General features: G+C 42.1%; 1 protein-coding gene across 1 annotated transcript in view; it reads right to left on the reverse strand.

The window, feature by feature from the left end:
- Window positions 1–20,578, reverse strand: part of TMEM65 (transmembrane protein 65) — a 62,105-nt gene extending 41,527 nt beyond the window's left edge. Inside the window, exon 1 of the mRNA XM_025395347.1 lies at window positions 19,712–20,578. Coding sequence (XP_025251132.1) covers window positions 19,712–20,039 — 328 coding nt within the window. The 5' untranslated portion in view covers window positions 20,040–20,578. The remainder of the gene's footprint in view (window positions 1–19,711) is intronic.
- Window positions 20,579–23,335: the final 2,757 nt, after the last annotated feature.

Below are 23,335 nucleotides of genomic sequence, written 5' to 3' on the forward strand. Positions count from 1 at the left end.
AACCCCACCTCTACTAAAAAAAAGATACAAAACTCAGCCAGGCGTGGTGGCAGGTGCCTGTAGTCCCAGCTACTCGGGAGGTAAGAAAATGGCTTGAACCTGGGAGGTGGAGCTTGTAGTGAGCCGGAGTGTAGTGCACTCCAGCCAGGGCAACAAGAGCAAGACTTCATCTCAAAAATAATAATAATAATAAATAATAATAAAATAAAATAAAAATACAGTGTAAGTTTCCAGAATGGAGAAATTATTTCCCTAAGAAGTGGGAGACAGACTCCAAGAAGAGGTAGGATTTGGCCTTACAGTACTGCAGAATTTAAGTAAGTGAGGGAGGTGGGATTTCTCTTCCCTTTCCCAAAAAGTTCTGTCCAAAAGCCATGAGGAAGAAATGAGTGAGGCAGGCATCTGTGTAGGAGGCAGGGGAAGCCACAGTACCCTAGAACAGGCTTTTAGAGCTCAAGCAGTATGAGGTGTATCCACACAGGGAGGTCGGTCTGGTACAAGGTGTCAGAACCCAGTTGGGCCTGGTGCAGTGGCTCACGCCTGTAATCCCAACATTTTAAGAGGCCAAGACGGGCAGATCATTTGAGGTCAGGAGTTTGAGACCAGCCTGGCCAATATGGCAAAACCCCGTCTCCATTAAAAATACAAAAATTAGCCAGGCATGGTAGTGCACACCTGTAATCCCAGCTACTAGGGAAGATGAGGCAGGAGAGTTGCTTGAACCCAGAGAGCAGAGGTTGCAGTGAGCTGAGACCATGCCATTGTACTCGAGCCTGGGTGACAGAGGGAGACTCTGTCTCAAAAAAAAAAAAAGAAAAAGAAAGGAGAAAAAAAAAAAAAGAACCCAGTTGGTTGAGAAAGGCTTCCACATGGAAGGGGAAGGGACTGTGGCTCAGGGTGTCAGGGCCAAAGTTGGTGTGAGGAGGGCATCTGTATAGGAATATGTGGGCAGTAGTGGTGATGAGATTTTGGTGACAGAAGCAGCGATGAAAAATAAATAAATATATTAAAAATAATAGGAGCTAGGCATTTCTCCATCAGAGAATGGAGTTAGAAATACAGAAAGTGAGAAAACTAGAACATGCCCTGTGGTATTAGCTTAGTATTGAAGAAATTGTAAAGAATCTTCATATAGAGAGACACACACAGAACTATAAATAATATAGAGTATATATATATATAAATACATACATATTCATTTATTTACTAGTGAGGTACCCACAAGATCCATTGTGTCTACTGCTCTCTCTCAGCGAATGGGGATTATGCGTAAGTTCTCTCTAGGGTTCCAAAGCTCCATGGATGTATGTTTTGAGATATTTGAGTTTCAGCAATTTTTTTTATCTGAACTGAATTTGGAAGTTGTGACAGAAACTAGACTGGGTCCAGGACAGAATTGGATCTAATTATTAACTGGTCTGGATTCAGTTAGAGGCCTCAGACGTCTGACTGGGTCAGACAGAAACTAGTAGTAAATGGCAATACTGCCGGGGATGCAAGCTTTGGCTTTTGGAAATCCACAGGAATTTTTGTGTTCTACCCCATTTGTTTCTTTTTCTTTCACCCTGAGGTAGGGAAAAATCATTGGTTAAACTGATCGAGGTGATCTAAGAGCCAAAGCCAAATAGATGAGATCCTTAATTTCTGAAGAACTGAGTACTCCACCTTCTGGCTATGCCTACCTCTACATGTATAAATATTAAGCCCTGGAAGCAGCAAACACTTAAAGAGATAGCAAAATCTTACTAAAGGTAATTGCATACATTTGAAAGTGAGGACTCCTCAATTAGTCTCATCTAAGGATGCCTATTGATGTGCAGAACTTTGTAAAAAAGATTTCAACATTTTTACTGCCTCTTTTTAAAGACTATAAAAAGAGAGTAGGCATGGTGTCTCATGCCTGTAATGCCAGCACACTGGGAGACCATGGTGGGCAGATCCCTTGAAGCCAGAAATTCAAGACCAGCCTGGCCAACATGGTGAACCCTGATCTATACTAAAAATATAAAAATTAGCCAGGCATGGTAGTGCACGCCTGTGATCCCAGCTACTCGAAAGGCTGAAGCACGAGGGAGGCTTGAACCTAGGAGGCAGAAGCTGCAGTGAGCTGAGATCACACCACTGCACTACAGTCTGGACAACAGAGCGAGACTCTGTTTCAAAAAAAAAAAAAAAAACAGGAAAGGAAAAAGACTATAAAAGGCAAATAAAAAGCTTAAACAACGAATTGGTAAAAATTAAATCTGCTAACCTTTTGGCTTAGTTATTATACTACACTAAAGGCTAAAAGAAAGCTATCCTGGATAAAGTGTTTATAAAAGTTAGGACCTCAGGTAAAGTAGCCTTGCTTCTTTTTCAGAGCTATCATACTGAGTCTAGGCACCAAGAATGCTTTTTTTGTCCTTTTCCTTAATGGCCTTCAACCTGAACTCAATAATTTTAGCTAGGAAACAGTAGTTAAGTTAAAAAGACTGCCTATTCAACTAAATAAGTCTTCAAGACATACGTTTCTGGCATTTAGCTGGCTATTTTGAAACTCTTTTGTAAAAGAAATTTACATCTATAAAAAAAAATCTTGGCCAGGCGCGGTGGCTCACACCTGTAATCCCAGCACTTTGGGAGGCCGAGGCAGGCAGATCATGAGGTAAGGAGATCAAGACCATCCTGGTTAACATGGTGAAACTCAGTCTCCACTAAAAATACAAAATATTAGCCGGGCATGGTGGTGCGCGCCTGTAGTCCCAGCTACTCAGGATGCTGAGGTAGGAGAATCGCTTGAACCCAGGAGGCAAGGTTGCGGTGAGCCGAGATCTCACCACTGCACTCCAGCCTGGGTGACAGAGGGAGACTTTGTCTCAAAGAAAAAAAATATATATATCCATTTGTAAGGGTGTCGTCTGCCTCGGTGCACCAGGAAGAGAGGGAGAACCGAGTCACTAGAAACTCTTACCATTGGTTTGAATTTACAAAACAAATCTAACCTTTGTTTAAGGTGCTCTTCCTGGCTATCTTGCCTTAGCCGGGCCTTTACCAACAACTTCCTTCCTTGGTTTGGGCAAATGATTACACAATTAATTATTTAGGCCTGAAATCTCAGCTCTGTGCTTTGAGATATAAATTTTCTACCTTGTTTCATCTAAGAGCCATCCCTTTGAAAATGCGAATTGAGGGTTGCCCAGCTAACAACTGAGTAGGGCAATGAAACAGATAATTGGAAGACTGGTAGTAGAATGGGGGAAAAAAATTATTTAAAAGCCAACAAATGAGATTTATGAAAGCTGTAAGATCTGCTTCTGTCTGTGTGTCTGTATATGTGTTAATATTTGATAAATAAAACTAGTTTTTAAATTGTGAGTAAAATTAAATAGGATTGGCTTCCGAATTGTCAATTATATATAATTCATTTATACGGCACAGAAAGGCTAAATATACTTAGATCTGTTAATAAACAAAAAAATTGAGAAAACATCTTTCTAAAAAAATGCAAAATGGTTTTCATTTACAAATACTGATATGAAACAGTTCAAGATTACTTCACAGGTTTTCGCTAGACATTAAGGCTACTAAGAGTTAAAACTGTAGGCTGGGCACAGTGGCTCATGCCTGTAGTCCCAGCACTTTGGGAGGCTGAGGTAGGTGACTCCCCCAAGGTCAGGAGTTCAAGACCAGCTTGGCCAACATGGCGAGATCCTGTCTCTACTAAAAACACAAAAAATTAGCTGGGCGTGGTGGCGGGCGCCTGTAATCCCAGCTACTCCGGAGGCTAAGGCAGGAGAGTGGCTTGAACCAGGGAGGCAGAGGTTGCAGTGAACTGAGATCATGCCACTGCACTCCAGCCTAGGCAACAAGAGCAAAACTCCATCTCAAGAAAAAAAAAAAAAATCCTGTAGTTAATATATATAATTAAAACTACTAGATATAAAAGGAAACAAGTCTGTATACAGAGTGTTTTAAAAAAAGCAAGATTTTGGGCTGGGTATAGTGGCTCACACCTGTAATCCCAGCACTTTGGGAGGCAGAGGCAGGCGAACCACTTGAAGTCAGGAGTTCGAGACCAGTCTGGCCAACAAAGTGAAACCCCATCTCTACTAAAAAAATACAAAAATTAGCCAGGCATGGTGGCATGCACCTGTAATCCCAGCTACTCAGGAGGCTAAGGCAGGAGAATTGCTTGAACCTAGGAGGCAGAGGTTGCAGTGAGCAGAGGTTGCACCACTGCACTCCAGCCTGGGCAACAGAGCAAGACTCTGTCTCAAAAAAATAAAAAACAAGAAATTTAAAAAAGCAAGATTTTTTTTGGTTGGTTTTTTGGAGGGTTTTTTTCAGATGGAGTTTCGCTCTTGTTGACCAGGCTGGAGTGAAATGGCAGGATATCGGCTCACTGCAACCTCTGCCTCCCTGGTTCAAGCGATTCTCCTGCCTCAGCTTCCCAAGCAGCTAGGATTACAGGCATCTGCCACCATGCTCAGCTAATTTTTTGTACTTTTAGTAGAGATGGGGTTTCACCATGTTGTCCAGGCTGGTCTCAAACTCCTGACCTCAGGTGATCCACCCACCTTGGCCTCCCAAACTGCTGGGATTACAGGCGTGAGCCACAGCACCAGGTCAAGATATGTTTTTGATAAGGAAAGTTGTAAAAAGCATGAAAATGTGTATTTGCTGAGAAAAAATAATTTCATCTATCTAGCTTAGAAGATATTTAATGGTTGTTTCAAAATGAAGGAATGTTTTTAAGATATAGATAAAATTAAATTAATATAGTAAACTGGAAAAAGAAAAATAGAAAATATTGGCTGGGTGCAGTGGCTCATGCCTGTAATCTCAGCACTTTGGGAGGCAGAAATGGGTGGATCACTTGAGGTCAGGAGCTCAAGACCAGCCAGGCCAACATAGTGAAACCCTGTCTCTACTAAAAATACAAAAATCAGCCAGGCGTGGTAGTGTACGCCTGTAGTACCAGCAACTCAGGAGGCTTAGTCATGAGAATCGCTTGAGCCCAGGAGGCGGAGGTTGCAGTGAGCCAAGATCATGCCATTGCACTCGAGCCTTGGTGATAGTGCAAGACTCTTGTCTAAAAAAAAAAAAGAAAGAAAGAAAAAATGCTAAGAGATTATAAAAGGTTTATGAAAATCCAATTTGTTTATAAGCTTTTATTAAAATTAGCTTTAGTTTTAGTATTGGTAATACACTAATACAAAAGCAAAATTTGGAGTGAGGTTCCAAGATGACTGAATAGGAACAGCTCCAGTCTACAGCTCCCAGCGTGAGCAATGCAGAAGATGGGTGATTTCTGCATTTCCAGCTACAGTACTGGGTTCATCTCACTGGGGCTTGTTGGACAGTGGGCACAGAACAGTGGGTGCAGCCCACGGAGTGTAAGCCGAAGCAGGGCGAGGCATCGCCTCAACCAGAAGCTCAAGGGGTCAGAGAATTCCCTTTCCTAGCCAAGGGAAGCTGTGACAGACGGCACCTGGAAAATTGGATCACTCCCACCCTAATACTGCGCTTTTCCAACACTCTTAGCAAATGGCACACCAGTAGATTATATACTGCGCCTGGCTCGGAGGGTCCCATGCCCACAGAGCCTTGCTCATTGCTAGCACAGCAGTCTAAGATCAAACTGCAAGGCAACAGCGAGGCTGAGGGAGGGGTACCCACCATTGCTGAGGCTTGAGTACCTAAACAAAGCAGCCAGGAAGCTTGAACTGGGTGGAGCCCACCTCAGCTCAAGGAGGCCGTCCTGCCTCTGTAGACTCCAACTCTGGGGCCAGGGCAGAGCTGAACAAAAGACAACAGAAACTTCTACAGACTTAAATGTCCCTGTCTGACAGCTTTGAAGAGAGTAGTGGTTCTCCCAGCACAGAGTTTGAGATCTGAGAATGGACAGACTGCCTCCTCAAGTGGGTCCCTGACGCCCGAGTAGCCTAACTGGCAGGCACCTCCCAGGAGGGGCCGACTGACACCTCATACGGCCAGGTGCCCCTCTGAGATGAACCCTCCAGAGGAACGATCAGGCAGCAACATTTGCCATTCTGCAATATTTGCTGGTCTGCAGCCTCGGCTGGTGATACCCAGGCAAACACGCTCTGGAGTGGACCTCCAGCAAACTCCAACAGACCTGCAGCTGAGGGTCCTGACTGTTAGAAGGAAAACTAACAGAAAGGACATCCACACCAAAACCCCATCTGTAAGTCATCATCATCAAAGACCAAAGGTAGATAAAACCACAAAGATGGGGAGAAACCAGAGGAGAAAAGCTGAAAATTCCAAAAATCAGAGCACCTCTTCTCCTCCAAAGGAACATAGCTCCTCGCCAGCAATGGAACAAAGCTGGATGGAGAAAGACTTTGACGAGTGGAGAGAAGAAGGCTTCAGACAATCAGCAATAACAAACTTCTCTGAGCTAAAGGAGAATGTTCAAACTCGTCACAAAGAAGCTAAAAACCTTGAAAAAAGATTAGACGAATGGCCAACTAGAATAAACACCGTAGAGAAGTCCTTAAATGACCTGATGGAGCTGAAAACCATGGCATGAGAACTACATGATGCATGCACAAGCTTCAATAGCCGATTTGATCAACTGGAAGAAAGGGTATCAGTGGTTGAAGATCAAATGAATGAAATGAAGCCAGAAGTTTATAGAAAAAAGAGTAAAAAGAAAGAACAAAGCTTCCAAGAAATATGGGATTATGCGAAAAGACCAAATCTACATCTGATGGGTGTACCTGAAAGTGACAGGGAAAATGGAACCAAGTTGGAAAACATTCTTCAGGATATTATCCAGGAGAACCTCCACAACCTAGCAAGGCAGGCCAACATTCAAATTCAGGAAATACAGAGAATGCCACAAAGATACTCCTTGAGAAAAGCAACTCCAAGACACATAACTGTCAGATTCACCAAAGTTGAAATGATGGAAAAATTGTTAAGGGCAGCCAGAGAGAAAGGTCGGGTTACCCACAAAAGGAAGCTCATCAGAGTAACAACAGATCTCTCGGCAGAAACTCTACAAGCCAGAAGAGAGTGGGGGCCAATATTCAACATTCTTAAAGAAAAGAATTTTCAACCCAGAATTTCACACCCAGCCAAACTAAGCTTCATAAGTGAAGAAGAAATAAAATCTTTTATAGACAAGCAAATGCTAAGAGTTTGTCACCACCAGGCCTGCCTTACAAAAGCTCCTGAAGGAAGCACTAAACATGGAAAGGAACAACCAGTACCAGCCACTGCAAAAACATACCAAAATGTAAAGACCATCAATGCTAGGAAGAAACTGCCTCAACTAACGAGCAAAATAACCAGCTAACATCATAATGACAGGATCGAATTCACACATAACAATATTAACCTGAAATGTAAATGGGCTAAATGCTCCAATTAAAAGACACAGACTGGCAAACTGGATAAAGAGTCAAGACCCATCAGTGTGCTGTATTCAGGAGACCCATCTCACATGCAGAGACGCACACAGGCTCAAAATAAAGGGATGGAGGAAGATCTACCAAGAAAATGGAAAACAAAAAAAAAAGCAGGGGTTGCAATCCTAGTCTCTGATAAAACAGACTTTAAATCAACAAAGATCAGAAGAGACAAAGAAGGCCATTACATAATGGTAAATGGATCAATTCAACAAGAAGAGCTAACTATCCTAAATATATATGCACCCAATACAGGAGCACCCAGATTCATAAAGCAAGTCCTTAGAGATTTACAAAGAGACTTAGACTCCCACAGAATAATAATGGGAGACTTTAACACCCCACTGTCAACATCAGACAGATCCACGAGACAGAAAGTTAACAAGGATATCCAGGAATTGAACTCAGCTCTGCACCAAGCAGACCTAATAGACATCTACAGAACTCTCCACCCCAAATCAACAGAATATACATTCTTCTCAGCATCACATTGCACTTACTCCAAAATTGACCACATAATTGGAAGTAAAGCATTCCTCAGCAAATGTAAAAGAACAGAAATTATAATATAACAAACTGTCTCTCAGACCACAGTGCAATCAAACTAGAACTCAGGATTAACAAACTCACTCAAAACCGCGCAACTACATGGAAACTGAACAACCTGCTCCTGAATAACTACTGGGTACATAACGAAATGAAGGCAGAAATAGAGATGTTCTTCGAAACCAATGAGAACAAAGATACAACATACCAGAATCTCTGGGGCACATTTAAAGCAGTGTGTAGAGGGAAATTTATAGCACTAAATGCCCAGAAAAGAAAGCAGGAAAGATCTAAAATTGACACCCTAACATCACAATTAAAAGAACTAGAGAAGCAGGAACAAACACATTCAAAAGCTAGCAGAAGGCAAGAAATAACTAAGATCAGAGCAGAACTGAAGGAGATAGAGACACAAAAAAACCTTCAAAACATCAACAAATCCAGGAGCTGGTTAGCAAGGCTAATAAAGAAGAAAAGAGAGAAGAATGAAATAGACACAATCAAAAATGATAAAGGGGGTATCACCACCGATCCCACAGATATACAAACTACCATCAAAGAATACTATAAACACCTCTATGCAAATAAACTAGAAAATCCAGAAGAAATGTATAAATTCCTGGACACATACACCCTACCAAGACTAAACTAGGAAGAAGTTGAATCCCTGAATAGACCAATAACAGACTCTGAAATTGAGGCAATAATTAATGGCCTACCAACCAAAAAAAGTCCAGGAACAGATGGATTCACAGTCAAATTGTACCCCAGAGGTACAAAAAGGAGCTGGTACCATTACTTCTGAAACTATTCCAATCAATAGAAAAAGAGGGAATCCTTCCTAACTCACTTTATGAGGCCAGCATCATCCTGATATCAAAGCCTGGCAGAGACACAACAAAAAAAGAGAATTTTAGACCATCATCCCTGATGAACATCGATGCAAAAATCCTCAATAAAATACTGGCAAACTGAATCCAGCAGTACATCAAAAAGTTTATCCACTATGATCAAGTGGGCTTCATCCTGGGATGCAAGGCTGGTTCAACATACGCAAATCAATAAACGCAATCCAGCATATAAACAGAACCAAAGAGAAATACCACATGATTATCTCAATAGATGCAGAAAAGGCCTTCGACAAAATTCAACAACTCTTCATGCTAAAAACTCTCAATAAATTAGGTGTTGATGGGATGTATCTCAAAATAGCAAGAGCTATTTATGACAAACCCACAGCCAATATCATACTGAATGGGCAAAAACTGGAAGCATTCCCTTTGAAAACTGGCACAAGACAGGAATGCCCTCTCTCACCCCTCCTATTCAACACGGTGTTGGAAGTTCTGGCCAGGGCAATCAGGCAGGAGAAAGAAATAAAGGGTATTCAATTAGGAAAAGAGGAAGTCAAATTGTCCCTATTTGCAGATGACATGATTGTATATCTAGAAAACCCCATCGTCTCAGCACAAAATTTCCTTAAGCTGATAAGCAACTTCAGCAAAGTCTCAGGATACAAAATCAATGTGCAAAAATCACAAGCATTCCTATACACCAATAACAGACAAACAGAGAGCCAAGTCATGAGTGAACTCCCATTCACAATTGCTTCAAAGAGAATAAAATACCTAGGAATCCAACTTACAAGGGATGTGAAGGACCTCTTCAAGGAGAACTACAAACCACTGCTCAACGAAATGAAAGAGGACACAAACAAATGGAAGAATATTCCACGCTCATGGATAGGAAGAATCAATATCATGAAAATGGCCACACTGTCCAAGGTAATTTACAGATTCAATGCCACCCCATCAAGCTACCAATGACTTTTTTCATGGAATTGGAAAAAAACTACTTTAAAGTTCATATGGAACCAAAAAAGAGGTTGCATTGCCAAGACAATCCTAAGCCAAAAGAACAAAGCTGGAGGTGTCACCCTACCTGACTTCAAACTATACTACAAGACTACAGTAATAAAAACAGCATGGTACTGGTACCAAAACAGAGATATAGACCAATGGAACAGAAGAGAGCCGTCAGAAATAATACCACACATCTACAACCATCTGATCTTTGACAAACCTGACAAACACAAGAAATGGGGAAAGGATTCCCTATTTAATGGTGCTAGGAAAACTGGCTAGCCATATGTAGAAAGCTGAAACTGGATCCCTTCCTTAGACCTTATACAAAAATTAACTCAAGATGGATTAAAGACTTAAATGTTAGACCTAAAACCATAAAAACCCTAGAACAAAACCTAGGCAATATCATTCAGGACATAGGCATGGGCAAGGACTTCATGTCTAAAACACCAAAAGCAAGGGCAACAAAAGCCAAAATTGACAAATGGGATCTAATTAAACTAAAGAGCTTCTGCACAGCAAAAGAAATTACCATCAGAGTGAACAGGCAACCTACAGAATGGGAGAAAGTTTTTGCAATCTACTCATCTGACCAAGGGCTAATATCCAGAATCTACAAAGAACTTAAAAATCAAACATCCCCATCAAAAAGTGGGCGAAGGATATGAACAGACATTTCTCAAAAGAAGACATTTATGCAGCCAACAGACACACGAAAAAAGGCTCATCATCACTGGTTATCAGAGAAATGCAAATCAAAGCCACAATGAGATACCATCTCACACCAGTTAGAATGGCGATCATTAAAAAGTCAGGAAACAAATGCTGGAGAGGATGCAGAAAAATAGGAACACTTTTACACTGTTGGTGGGACTGTAAAGTAGTTCAACCATTGTGGAAGACAGTGTGGCGATTCCTCAAGGATCTAGAACTAGAACTACCATTTGACCCAGCCATCCCATTACTGGGGATATACCCAAAGGATTATAAATCATGCTGCTATAAAGACACATGCACACATGTTTACTGCGGCACTATTCACAATAGCAAAGACTTGGAACCAACCCAAATGCCCATCAATGATAGACTGGATTAAGAAAATGTGGCATATATACACCATGGAATGCTATGCAGCCATAAAAAAGGATGAGTTCATGTCCTTTGTAGGGACATGGATGAAACTGGAAACCATCATTCTGAGCAAACTATCACAAGGACAGAAAACCAAACACAGCATGTTCTCACTCGTAGGTGGGAACTGAACAGTAAGAACACTTGGACACAGGATGGGGAACATCACACATCAGGGCCTGTCGTGGGGTGGGGGGAGGGGGGAAGGGATAGCATTAGGAGATATACCTAATGTAAATGACGAGTTAATGGGTGCAGCACACCAACATGGCATATGTATACATATGTAACAAATCTGTATGTTGTGCACATGTATCCTAGAACTTAAAGTATTTTTTAAAAAGTAGTAAAATTTGGTTTTCTCTTTTGAACAAGAATTTTGTGTAGTATTAAGAAGAGGGAGCAAATATGCTTGTTTACCTTTAAGTAAACTGCAAAAAAAGAAAGAGGGGAGAGGAGAAACAGATTCCATCTCATGCTATCTTTCCTAGGATTTCTGATTGTGTGGAAAACAGAGTCCCTCCTCTATCAAAGAATAAAGGGTTTTGCTTTTAAAAACCTTTTAATTACCACTTTGGCTAAAAGTATGACAATTATTTTACAGTGATCTTTGATCCTATTTTGATTAAGTGCTTTAAATCTTTGACAAATTTGATGCACTTCCAAAATCAAATTTCAAATTCAAAGTTAAGTCTTTTGACCTCAAACTAACTCTGGTACATTACACAGAGGGTCCTTGCAGCATCCAAAAGAGAGATAATAAACAAGCTTATCTGGTAAGTTGAATTACATGGGAGTCATTTTCAAATAAGAAATGATGTTTAACATTCTTTGAGTTATAGTTTATGGATATGTTACTAATACATATTCCAAAATTGCATGAGCCTCCTAAAATTCTGGAGTGTCTTGGTATGTTATCAGTCCTAATTATGGTGATTATTTAAATTAATTATTGTAAGTCACAGAAATAACCAAATTTTCTTGTCAACTGTGTCTTTAACCATGACAATTTTAAGTCATTTCCACAGTTAACTGCTTAATTCTGGTGCATTTTCAGCCAAGCAGCCTGTTCATTAATCCCCTACAACTGAATCTCCATAATAACTGATATATTCATCCACATACAACAAGAAGTGTCAACAACTGCACAGATTCTTCCCCATTTAGCCAGTAGGTAATCTAGAGCAATTCTATTATCTAGTACAACTTTAGTAAGAAAATATAAAGGATTTTGTTGTGCAACCATAGCCTTTGCAGTAGAATCTACTATAAAACCTATTATGAGGGATATTATCAAAAGAAAGATCTTTAGTGCAAGAGCTAAAGAGTCAAAAATCAAGAATAATGTGATAGATGCAACTAGTTAGCTGAAAACACAAAGAGAACAGTGATCCTTAAAATGTCTCTCAGGATTAAACCCTACTGAAAAGCAGAGGGAGGAAGCAAAAAGAGACAGAAAAGAAAAAGAAGAAAATTAAACACAATGGAAGAGTGACAATTGGTAGAAGTAAAAGCAGACTTTAGAAACAATAACAGGATGCCATGAAAGCAGACCTCCTTACACAGCAGAAAAGAGTTTACCATAACTACAAGGAATGAATGAGAACAGAGTAGAAAAGTCTGAGAGCACTGAGGAGGAGGGAGGGGCAGACTAAGCCCAACACATTTCACTACCACTGTGACGCAGTCTACAAAGCATGCCAACTGAAACAGCAGTGTTCTGGAGGCATTTGGTGTAATGACTAGTATGTCTACAAATAGAAGTAGCCCCAAAGAAACTTATTGTATTAAAATACAGTATATAAGGACTCCGACATCTGGTAGAAGCTAAATTATGCTCATTATATTTTTACTAAGGCAGATAAAAAATGCAACATGTTCAAATATTTTATCATCAAAAGCAATCAAAGTAAATGTCTCAGAGCTTAGGAGAAATGATTTTGTTACCTACAGTCTTTTATCTACAAGAACCTCTTATTTACTCTTACCTCTTATTGTCTGTCTGAGGTAATTTTAATATATAACTACTTGTTTTTATGTGTTTTCCTTTACTTAAAGCAGACATAAACCTGTGAGTCAAAGATAAGGCTAGAGTCCTATAAAGCTACATACTAACTAATTCAGATGACTTGGGTAAGATGCTAATAAAATCTACACTCAAGGATTTAGTCCCTATTTGTTCAAGTTATTTTATACCCAAACACACCAAAGGAAACCAGACAAGAGTGTGGTTATGCAATCTCATCACTATTTTTAGAAAAATGAAAACAATCTCCACTAATAATGGCAAAATATCACATCATCCCAAACTTTCAAGATCATGATCTGTAGTTCCACCTGACCCTCTGGGTGACCCTATAAATTGCTGACTTTATATTACTTCAATTTTCCTATCCACAAATTTTTTTGTCACAAAAAATAGGCAATAAATGACTATTAAGGTGAAAAACAGCAAATTAATACTGGTAAATTAAACTATAGATATAAGTGTTTGACTTACCTGGAAGCCGTATTTCCCAGATTTCTAATATTTAGAATTTAGTCAAGAACTGAGAAGTGAGGAGACAACACAATCAAGGAAAACAATTACCCAAAAGTTTATTTAATAGAGAGGTGAAGAGTCTGATACATAAGGAATCGCCTTTCTGTCCTCCTTTTAATTTCCCTTCCCTTGAATCTGAACTGGTTTTAGTGATTTGCTTGACCAATTACATGCAGCAGAAATAATGTTCTGGAACTTCGAAAGCTGGGTCATAACAAGTCTGTGGTAGGATGAATAACGGCCCCCAAAGATACCCACATTCTAATTCCCTAACCTGTAAATATGTTACATTATATGGCAAAAAGAATTTTGCAAATGTAATTAAGGATTTTGAGAGAGTGAGATTATCCTGGATTATCCAGGTAAAACCTAAATATAATCATGAGGGTTCTTATAATAGGGAGGCAAAAAGGTCAATGAGGGAGCAGAGGTTTTAGTGATGTGTCCAGGAACTAAGGAATCCCAAAAGATGAAAGAAGCAAAGAACATACTCTCCCCTGGACTCTCTAGAAGGACAGAACCTCGCTGACACTTTGATTTTAGTCCCTTAAGACTTATTTTGGACTTTGAACTTTGAGAACTCTAAAAGAGTACGTTGTTTTATGCCACTGTATTTGTGGTGTTACAGCAGCAATAGAAAACTAATACACGCCGGGCATGGTGACTCACTCCTGTAATCCTAGCACTTTGGGAGGCCAAGGCGGGCAGATTACCTGAGGTCAGGAGTTCGAGACCAGCCTGGCCAACATGGCGAAACCCCATCTCTACTAAAAATACAAAAATTAGCCAAGCATGGTGGCGTGCATCTGTAGTCCCAGCTACTCGGGAGGCTGAAGCAAAAGAATCACTTGAACCCAGGAGGCAGAGGTTGCAGTGAACCGAGATCACACCACTGCACTCCAGACTAAGTGACAGCACGAGACTCCGTTTCAAAAAAAAGAAAGAAAACGAATACAAAGTTTTACAGCTTCGACCCAGCCCCCTTGGAACATTTTCTCTAGGAGCCCTGACCTAAGTATTACAACCATGCTAACACTGTCATGCTGATGAGGCCATATCCATCTCCTTGGGTCAACAGTTCCAGTTGAGTCCAGCCCTCCAGTCATCTCTACCAAAGTGCCAGACATGTAAATAAATCGATGTTGGACCTTCTGACCAGACCATCAGCCAGCCAAACTTTATGTAATGACCTCCATAAAGGCCATAAGAAACAGCATCCAGCTGAGCCCTGCCTATATCCTTTTTTCTTTTATTTTTTTTATTTCCTATGAACTCTCTACCTGCAACTGCCTATATTCTTGATCCACAAAATCATGAGATATAATAGAAGGGTTGTTATTTGAAGTCACATATAACTCTGGACATCAGTTATATGTAAGTGATGATTAAACATTGTTAAATAGCATATATACCTTTTATAATGAAAAAAAAAAAAAAAAAAACTTTACTTGATTATCTGTCTTCTACTGGCAGTAATCCCTGGTAATAAGACCAATCCAACATACCCAGTAACTCTAAAGAACTCAGAATTAAGTTTGCTGGAATATACTACTGTAATTAGGTTCTTTCCATACTGGTAAAATAACTGATTGTAGCAAAGCTTCATTTAACTGAGCCTAACTCAACTTATAGAAGCCCATGGCTCATCAGAGATCTCTCACTCCTCTTGCCTCAATTCATACCTCTTATCCACGTCCTTGTTCTTCCCCTCTTGCCGGGCCCAGGTGGAGCTATACTTCCCTTTTTCCTTTTTACTATCTCAACAAAGGCACTGAAATATCTTTATTCACGTATCTTAATTTGGAGTATAAAATGTTTTTCTTGCCCTTTTTCTTATTGGACAAAAGCAAACTATTCTCAATCCATTCCAGAGGCTAACAGCTTAAAATAATTTATATTTTCGGCTAGGCGCGGTGCTCACAACTGTAATCCCGGCACTTTGGAAGGCTAAGCTGAGTGAGTCACCTGAGGTCAGGAGTTCGAGACGAACCTGGCCAAGATGGTGAAACCTCACCTCCACTAATAATACAAAACTTAGCCAGGCGCAGTGGTGCACGTCTGCAATCCCAGCTTGAACCCGGGAGACGCAGGTGCACTGAGCCGAGATTGCACCACTGCACTCCACCCTGGGCAACAGAGTGAGACTCTGTCTCAAAAAATAAAAAAATAAAAAATAAAGAATTTCTATTTTCTCACATAATCCTGAGCAATGGGCTGAAAAAAAATGAGGATAATCTTGTTAAAGGTCCAAGATCTCTAGTGAACAGGGATTCCATAAGAAATCCTAATTTATTTTCAAGTGTTCTAGATATTCAATTTAGTATAAGCTCTTTATCTTCTAGTCTTTCATTTTGTCAAAGTCCTCTTATGCTATATGGCAAGTTCTCAAAACAAAGCTCTTCATCCTACCTTAAACAATCACAAAAACTGGGGGACTACAAGATTAAAGTTTAGAATTATTTGGTTAATGTATACAGATGTAGCTAAATGGTAAAAAATGTCAAAAGCACACAATTACCACTCATACAGAGGAACCAAAAAATGCAAGCTAATTAAGATATAACATTGATAGAAAAACTGCTCTGTTCACCACAATACATATTTTATTTGCTATATGTAAAAAGAATCTCATTTTTTAAATATCTTAAGTATACGTATTATAACAAAAATATTCCCTAAGAGGCTCTTTTTTTCAAAACATATCTCTCATTGTACCTCTCCAACACCAGTTCTTGTCTCCCTGTGTAACTCTCTGATGAGCGTTAATTACACCACCTTAAAGTGTGGAAGCCAGCCTCCAAGATGTACCCCCAATGATTCCCACTCCCTTGTATTCACATCTTGTGTAGTACTCTCCCACAATGTGTCAGGACAAAAGAGATGGACTATCACTTTTAAGACTGCGTTATAAAAGTCTGTGGCTTCCAGCTTAGGTGCTCACAGGTGCTGTCTTGCAAACACACTCCCTCTCTCTTGCTCTCTCATCACTTGCTCTAGAGGAAACTCTGAGAATACTCAGGCAGCCCTGTGAAGGACCACAGGGGAGGGAATTGAGACATCCAGTCAACAGCCATGTGAGTGAGACTTCTTGGAAATGGATCCTCCAGCCCCAGTCAAGACTTCAGATGATGCCACCCCAGCTGAGAGCTTCATTTCAACTTCATAAGATCCTGGGCCAGAAATACTCAACTAAGATGCTATAGGATTTGTGAGCCTCAGAAATTAGGAGCTAATACATGCTTGTTTTAAGCCACTGTGTTTTAGGATAATTTGTTATACCACAATGGATAACTAATACAATGAGCACTGTCAATCTTTCAATACCAAATTGCAATATTTTAAAAGCTTTCAAAAATAATTATAAATGGAAATATTAATTACAAAAATTGGGAAGAAAATTTGTTTTAAAATTTTTGGCTAACATTGAAAGGCAACTGTAATAATGACAGCTTGCCAGTACTGCTTGTAAAAACATGAATAATGCTCTATCAGCAGAATATGGTCTGTTTCTGGAAGAAGAGCGATCAGGCTGAGCAGGTAACTTCAAGGCGCAACCTCAACTTTTTTTAAAATTGGGGAAGAAATCAGTTTGTAATTTTAAAAATCACAATATTCTATTTAACTATGATAAGACATCCCACAAGGTCTGCCTTATCTACTACAAACTGATTCCAAAGCTTTACCTCATCACAGATTATATCACATGCCTACTGATAAACATATAAGAAAGATAAGGGCAAATGTGCCAAATTTCAACAGCACATTCCACTGCCGTATCAAAGCATGGATGATATTTTTTCAGTAACATTTCCATACCAAATCCAAAACACTTCATTAGTTTATACAAGCACCTTTTCTAAAGACACAGAAGATTTCGTATGGCAAGAAATAGCTCTTTTAATGGAATTAATTTTGTTAGAAAGTGCACTTAGTTCATACACATTTAATACATTGGTTGAGTACTTGAAAACATTATTTGAAAAGCAACAATAAAAGAAAACACGGGAGTTTTCTATTTATCTGACTGGAAAAAAAAATGTTAATTTCAGCAATGGAATGAGCTGTATGCATTCCCAACATAATAAAATCCCTTTTACCTTAAATGATTAATGAATAAGGTAATTTCCTAAGTGATGATCCTAGTTATCTCCATAATAACTCCACGTATTGATACTGAAAATAAGTGAACACCAAGACTATACTAACAAAGCAGCAGCATCTGTGTCATTTGATTCATAGGACAATCATTTTGTCATCAACATCAGCAAAAATAGCTGATTTAAACTTTGATGTTCTTTAGCTTATAAACAAGAGAGATAAGCATCTGACTAACCATTGTTTCAAATATCATTGACTGTTTCTCCTGAGCAAAGAAAACAATTTAAATTACTAATTTCTCTCTCATATTAGTAACATAACTAACTTTAATTGATGCTAACGATCTCCATTGACTAAAGTGTTTAGGTCCTTTTCAGAATACTTAAAACCATGTTAAATTTAAAAATATTATCTTTATTAGGAAATGTAGCATTGCTACTGCAATACTGCTGGCATGTACAAAAATAATAATGTATGAGAAAAAAATTATTCAGTCACCTTGCAGGACATGATTTTCAAGAACTGCCTTGAAACTATACTCATAGGGCCTTCCAATCTTGTAACTTGTTGACAATGTAGAATTTCCAAGAAATTACTTGGAAAAGGTAAAATGTGTGTTCAAATAGTCGTGTCAGTGGAGAAAGGTTCAAAAGTTAATGTTCTAGTACCTGACCGACTATATGATTTTCCAAGGAGCATATTTTCAGAATTGACTATTTTTGAACTGCATAGAGTGCACACATAGATTATAAATGTGCTAGTGTTTATGATTCCATATAACATCATGATTACATATGGAATAATGGAATTAATCTGATGTTACATTTTCCTGTAAAAGCACTGTGGGTAAACAATGTCTGGAATCAATCGACCACTGTAAATTGGTCCACAATTCCCTGAACCGAGAGGGAAAAAATGTGATTAAAACCCACAACTAAAACAAGTTTCTGAAGTAGTACAGATAACGTCATGCTTACATGAGGTAGATAATTCTTTCCTCCATTCCTGCACATCAGCTAAAGATATACTTTCAAGTCTGGCAAATCAAATGCCAGGATCTAAATCAATGTGCTCTACACTTTGGAATCTATGAGATGTTTATGTACCTACCAAGTTTAGAGGGGGAAGTAAACTTTTTTAAAACTTTCAGACACATCAGAATGTAATACAAACTGAAGCAATGTGTTTTGTTTACATAACTGTATTTAAGTGGCAGAAATATTTTAAGACATCCACTTTAGTCGTCTGCTCCTTTCATCCTTTTTATTTTCTGAACTTTCAGGCTTTTCACGTAGACTCAAATTCTGACCTACCCCATTCTGGACTTATTTTAGAAATACCCTATTTTAACATGCCAGCTTAAAAATTGTTTTGCTTTCATCGTTCCAAATTATTTTTGAGCACAAGTCTGACTTCTACTGCAGAGCCGCAGATTTCCAAAAAATACACCTCCTTATTTCATTCTTTCAACCTCTGGGAAAAACCAAAACTGGAGTTTAACTTGAATCTATCTTTCCATTTCTGGGGAAAATGTTTCCTTTGGCTGCTGAAATTAACGGAACCAGAGGTGTGCGGAAACAGGCAGCTGAGAGCATCCCTGACTTTTGAAGCTACACGCCTTCTTTTGGCTACCCACCCATACATCTTCATTTGATAACCGTTCAAAAAGTTTCTTCCTGCCAGGCGGGTTTGTAGCACTTTCTGGGAGCAGGCACAGCATGCAGGTGCACGCTCGCAAGAAAGCAGCAAGGGCTAAGGGACAGGAGGGTTGGGGAGGGGAGGCACAGGGCAAATCAAAACACAATCCCAACAGTGTTAACTGGCATTTTAGGCCGAACCTCCGGACTCTGAGGCTGGGGAGGAAGTAGCCAGGCGCTGGCCTCGGCTGCCTGGCACGACCCGCGCCCGTCCTACCTGCCTGGGGGAAATTCGGGCGGCGGAAAGTCTCCCCGCCCCCAGCCGTCCCAGGCGTGGGGCCAGACAAGCGAGGGGGGCGGAAGGGGGGCGGCAGCGGGGGTCCAAGATCCTGAGCCGGGGAGGGCTCCAGGTAGGCTGGCGGGAAGAGGAGGGCGCCGGAGTCTCCGGGCTCCCCACCACCGGTCCCCCCTTACCTTGGGCAATGGCAATGGACTCGAAGCGGTGCAGCTCTTTGAGCAGGCAGCTCCTCTCCGTGGAGTGCAGGCTGTAGATGAAGTCGCGCGCGCCCTGCGCCGTGTTCAGCGCCTCCATGGGCTCCTTCTTGGGGTGCGTGCCCAGCCGCCGGGGGCCGCCCGGGAAGCCTCCGGGGGACGCGAGCCCCAGCAGCCCCCGCCCGCAGCAGCACCAGGACGGCGGGCGGGGCGCGGCGGCGGCAGCGGCGGCGGCGGCGGCGGCAGCGGCCGGGCCCGGCCTCAGGCTGCGCGCGGTCCGGCTCCTCAGCAGCGGCAGCAGCCGAGACATGGCGAGCTGAGGAGCGGGAACCCCCGCGGCCGTCCGAGAGGGCGGTTTCTGGGGCGGCTGAGGGGAGAAGAAGGAGCTGGGCTCAGCTCGACCCCGCCCCGAGGTCCTCCTGCCAGGCAGCCGAGGCGCCGGGCACCATGCACTCCGCGGGCCCGAGCGGCTCTCGCCTCCTGTTCCGTCCCCCTTCCCTTCCAAAAGGCCCGCTGCGGCTCCGGCCCCTCCGATGGGAAAAACTTTCTCTGAGACGGCCGGGCCCGGACAGCGCCCGCAGAGGGCGGGCGGGCGGTGCGGGCGGGCGGCTCCCGGCTAAGGTGGAGCGGCGCGGGCGGGCGGGGCGGGCGAGTGTGTGTCTCTGCCAGTCTGATCTTCAAGAGGGATGAGTCAGCCACGCGCCGCCCTCCTCCAGCGCCGCCCTCCTCTCCCGCCGGCTTTCTCACCCTCTAGCCTCCCCACGTCCCCACGCTGTAGGGTTCCCGAGCCCTCAAAGAAACCACGCTCCCGGGAAGCAGCAGCCGCCGCTACCCCTAGCGGCAGCAGAAGTGGGAACGGGGCGGGGCGAAGGGGGAAGGAGGTGCGGGGGGGCGGTGGGTGTGAGCGGGGCTGCGCAGGCGCAGTCTGCAGGCGCTTGGGCCGCGCTCCTGCCTAGGGGAGGAGCGCGCACACGCGTCCCCTCCTGGCTGGTGCGTGAAGGTGGAAGGAGGTAGAGTGCGCCGCCCTGTGCTGGCGTTAAATCTACAGGTCGGGATAGGGAAAAAGAGCTCTGGACCCCTCGCCCGCCAGGGTAGTACAGCTGCCACCCGGCCCCCAACCTGGGGCCAAGCCCACATCTGGAGCTCGTCCTGAAAGGTGCGCCGGCATGCGGCCCTGCTCCGGCCAGGCGGAGAACTGCACTGCCGCCCCAGCCCCGGCGGGGTCACGGCGCTCTGCTCCGGAACGAAGCGCCCCAGCTGCGCCCTTTGCCAAGTCAGCGCCCACCGCCGCTTCGGCCGAGCAGGCCGGCTCTGATGCACCCGCTCTGGGCGCCCCAAAGAGAGAGCGAGGCCAGTTCCACTCCTGCCCAAGGAGGGTCTGACACTGAACCCTTGACACGAGAACAGTCCTCCGCGTTCAGATTCCAGAAGCTGGCGTGCAAATTGTTAATGCTAGAGGCAGAGGCAAGAATGTCATAGACCTTTCCTAGCGGTTGCTTGTGATTTTTTTGTCTCCGTGCTAAAGCGGGAAGAATTCTCTGATTGTCCACGATTTCCCCTGGTCCAAGTCCTAGGCATCTTTCAAGGCCCAGGTTAAAGGTCTCCTACTTCATTAAGCTGCCCGTAATCTATTCCTAAGGGAGGAGATCTCTGCTTTATCTGAACCTGTCTAATGACGCTTAGGCACCCTTAGAGAATAAATCCACTTAATAAATCTGCTCAAGCGTAATCAAGATCTAAATCCCATCCTTATCATAAACAGTGCTGCATTCAGCCCAGAAACTTGTATGTAGTAAATGTGCTACGTGTAAGTAGAATATGAAGCTGAATAATGGAGGATTGTTACCACTAAAGCCTCCTACCTCTCTAACTCTGGTTCTCAAAGTGTGTCCCTGAGCTTCTTAGACATGAGAAATAGTGGACCCCACTTCACACCTCCTGAATCAGAACGTAGGCATTGGACCCAGTCATGTGGGTTTTTACAAGCCCTCCAGTTAATAACACACACGAAAGCTTGAGAACCACTGATGTCACTTAAACATGGAAAGCAATCGCTTCTTTTTTAAAATTCCAAGGTGATGCCTCTGTGATGTAATAACAATAATTAAGAATACTCTCTGTGGAAATGAAAGCTTTTTGAGTGCAGAAAGTATATCTTCTTTGTCTTTGAAATCCCCTTCGTTCCCCAGTGTGCACTGGAATCCTCTGCAGACTTATTTCAGTCTCAGGCTCATGGGAGAAACCCCCCATCCGCCACAATTTCCCTACGCTCAAGATATTCTGATTCACTGGGGCGGGGCCTGGGAAGCGAGGTTTGTAGGAAGCTCTTCAGTAAGAACCCATTCCCAACCACCTCCAGAATAGCAGTTTAGTGTGTAGACTCCGGAGACAGACTGTGGAAAGTTTGATCCCTGGATCAACCATCTCCTAGCTATTTGTTAGTATTAGATTGTTACAGTAGTGATCCCCAATGAATTACACCTTCTGTTATCCACTCCGTTGTGTAGTCCACCTCTACATTGACTGTGGGCTTGGCTATTTGACTTGTTTTGGTCAATAAATAGGAGGACATCATAAACCTGATATGACACATGTTTGCTCATTGGGGGTTGTTGTAATGCTTTTGTTATATTATTATAGAATATTTAATTATATTATAAAACAAGAGAAACTAAAATGTAGAAGCAAGTCACTTATGAGAAATGTTACACATAGAATGAATGGATATGTGTTGAACGTAGATAAAAAGGATGAAACAAATGAAAATGCTGCTTTAGATAGAGGCAGAAAGACAAAGTGGACTTTTAAGTATTAATAAGGTACAGAACATACTACCTTCAGATTGACAGCCATGTCATCCCTAAATTGCACACCTACTGGTAACACCCATTGTGGCGCTATTATGGCCTCATGTAATCTCTGCCCAAGAAAAGCAGATAAACCCCTAGCTACAAAGCCAACTAATGCCAGTTACCATTAAAACCAGACACACTTGCCCCTCAGCTCTCTAACAGAACAGTGTATGTCGAACCCAGGCCCCTTCAGTCTGCTGAGTCACCTTACTTACTCTCCAATCTGGTCCTTGTAACCACACTATGTGCTGAGAAGACCGGATGGTGGAGAGGGATAAGACATGAGAACAATGCATAAAACAGAATTTAGGTGCTGTGGTCCTTCAGCCTATCCTAAGCTTATTAATCTACCCTCTTTCCCCTTGCTTCTCACTCTGTTTTATGTTGGTTGGTAAACTCTTCTGGTTATTACTGCTGCTCTTTGGGTAAACACATTTATGCCAAAACTTAGTAGTTTAAGTAGCCAATTTATTTTGCTGTTAATTTTGAGGCTCAGAAATTTGGGAAGAACTTACTTGGACAGTTATTTTATTGGAGTCGTTTATGTAGTTATCAATCAGATTTCAACACAACTGCTGTCATTTGAAAGTTCAGCTGGGCTTAATAGCTAAGATGGCTCACTCACATGGCTGGCTGCTAGCTCAAATGGGGCTGAGAAGCAGAGCACCTTCATACAGCCACTCCAGCTTGGTGAACTTCTCACCAGGCAGCTGGCTTTCCCAGAGTGAATGTCTGAAAAGAACCAGGCTTGTGG

The sequence above is a fragment of the Theropithecus gelada genome, chromosome 8, assembly GCF_003255815.1.
Source record: "Theropithecus gelada isolate Dixy chromosome 8, Tgel_1.0, whole genome shotgun sequence".
NCBI lineage: Eukaryota > Metazoa > Chordata > Mammalia > Primates > Cercopithecidae > Theropithecus > Theropithecus gelada.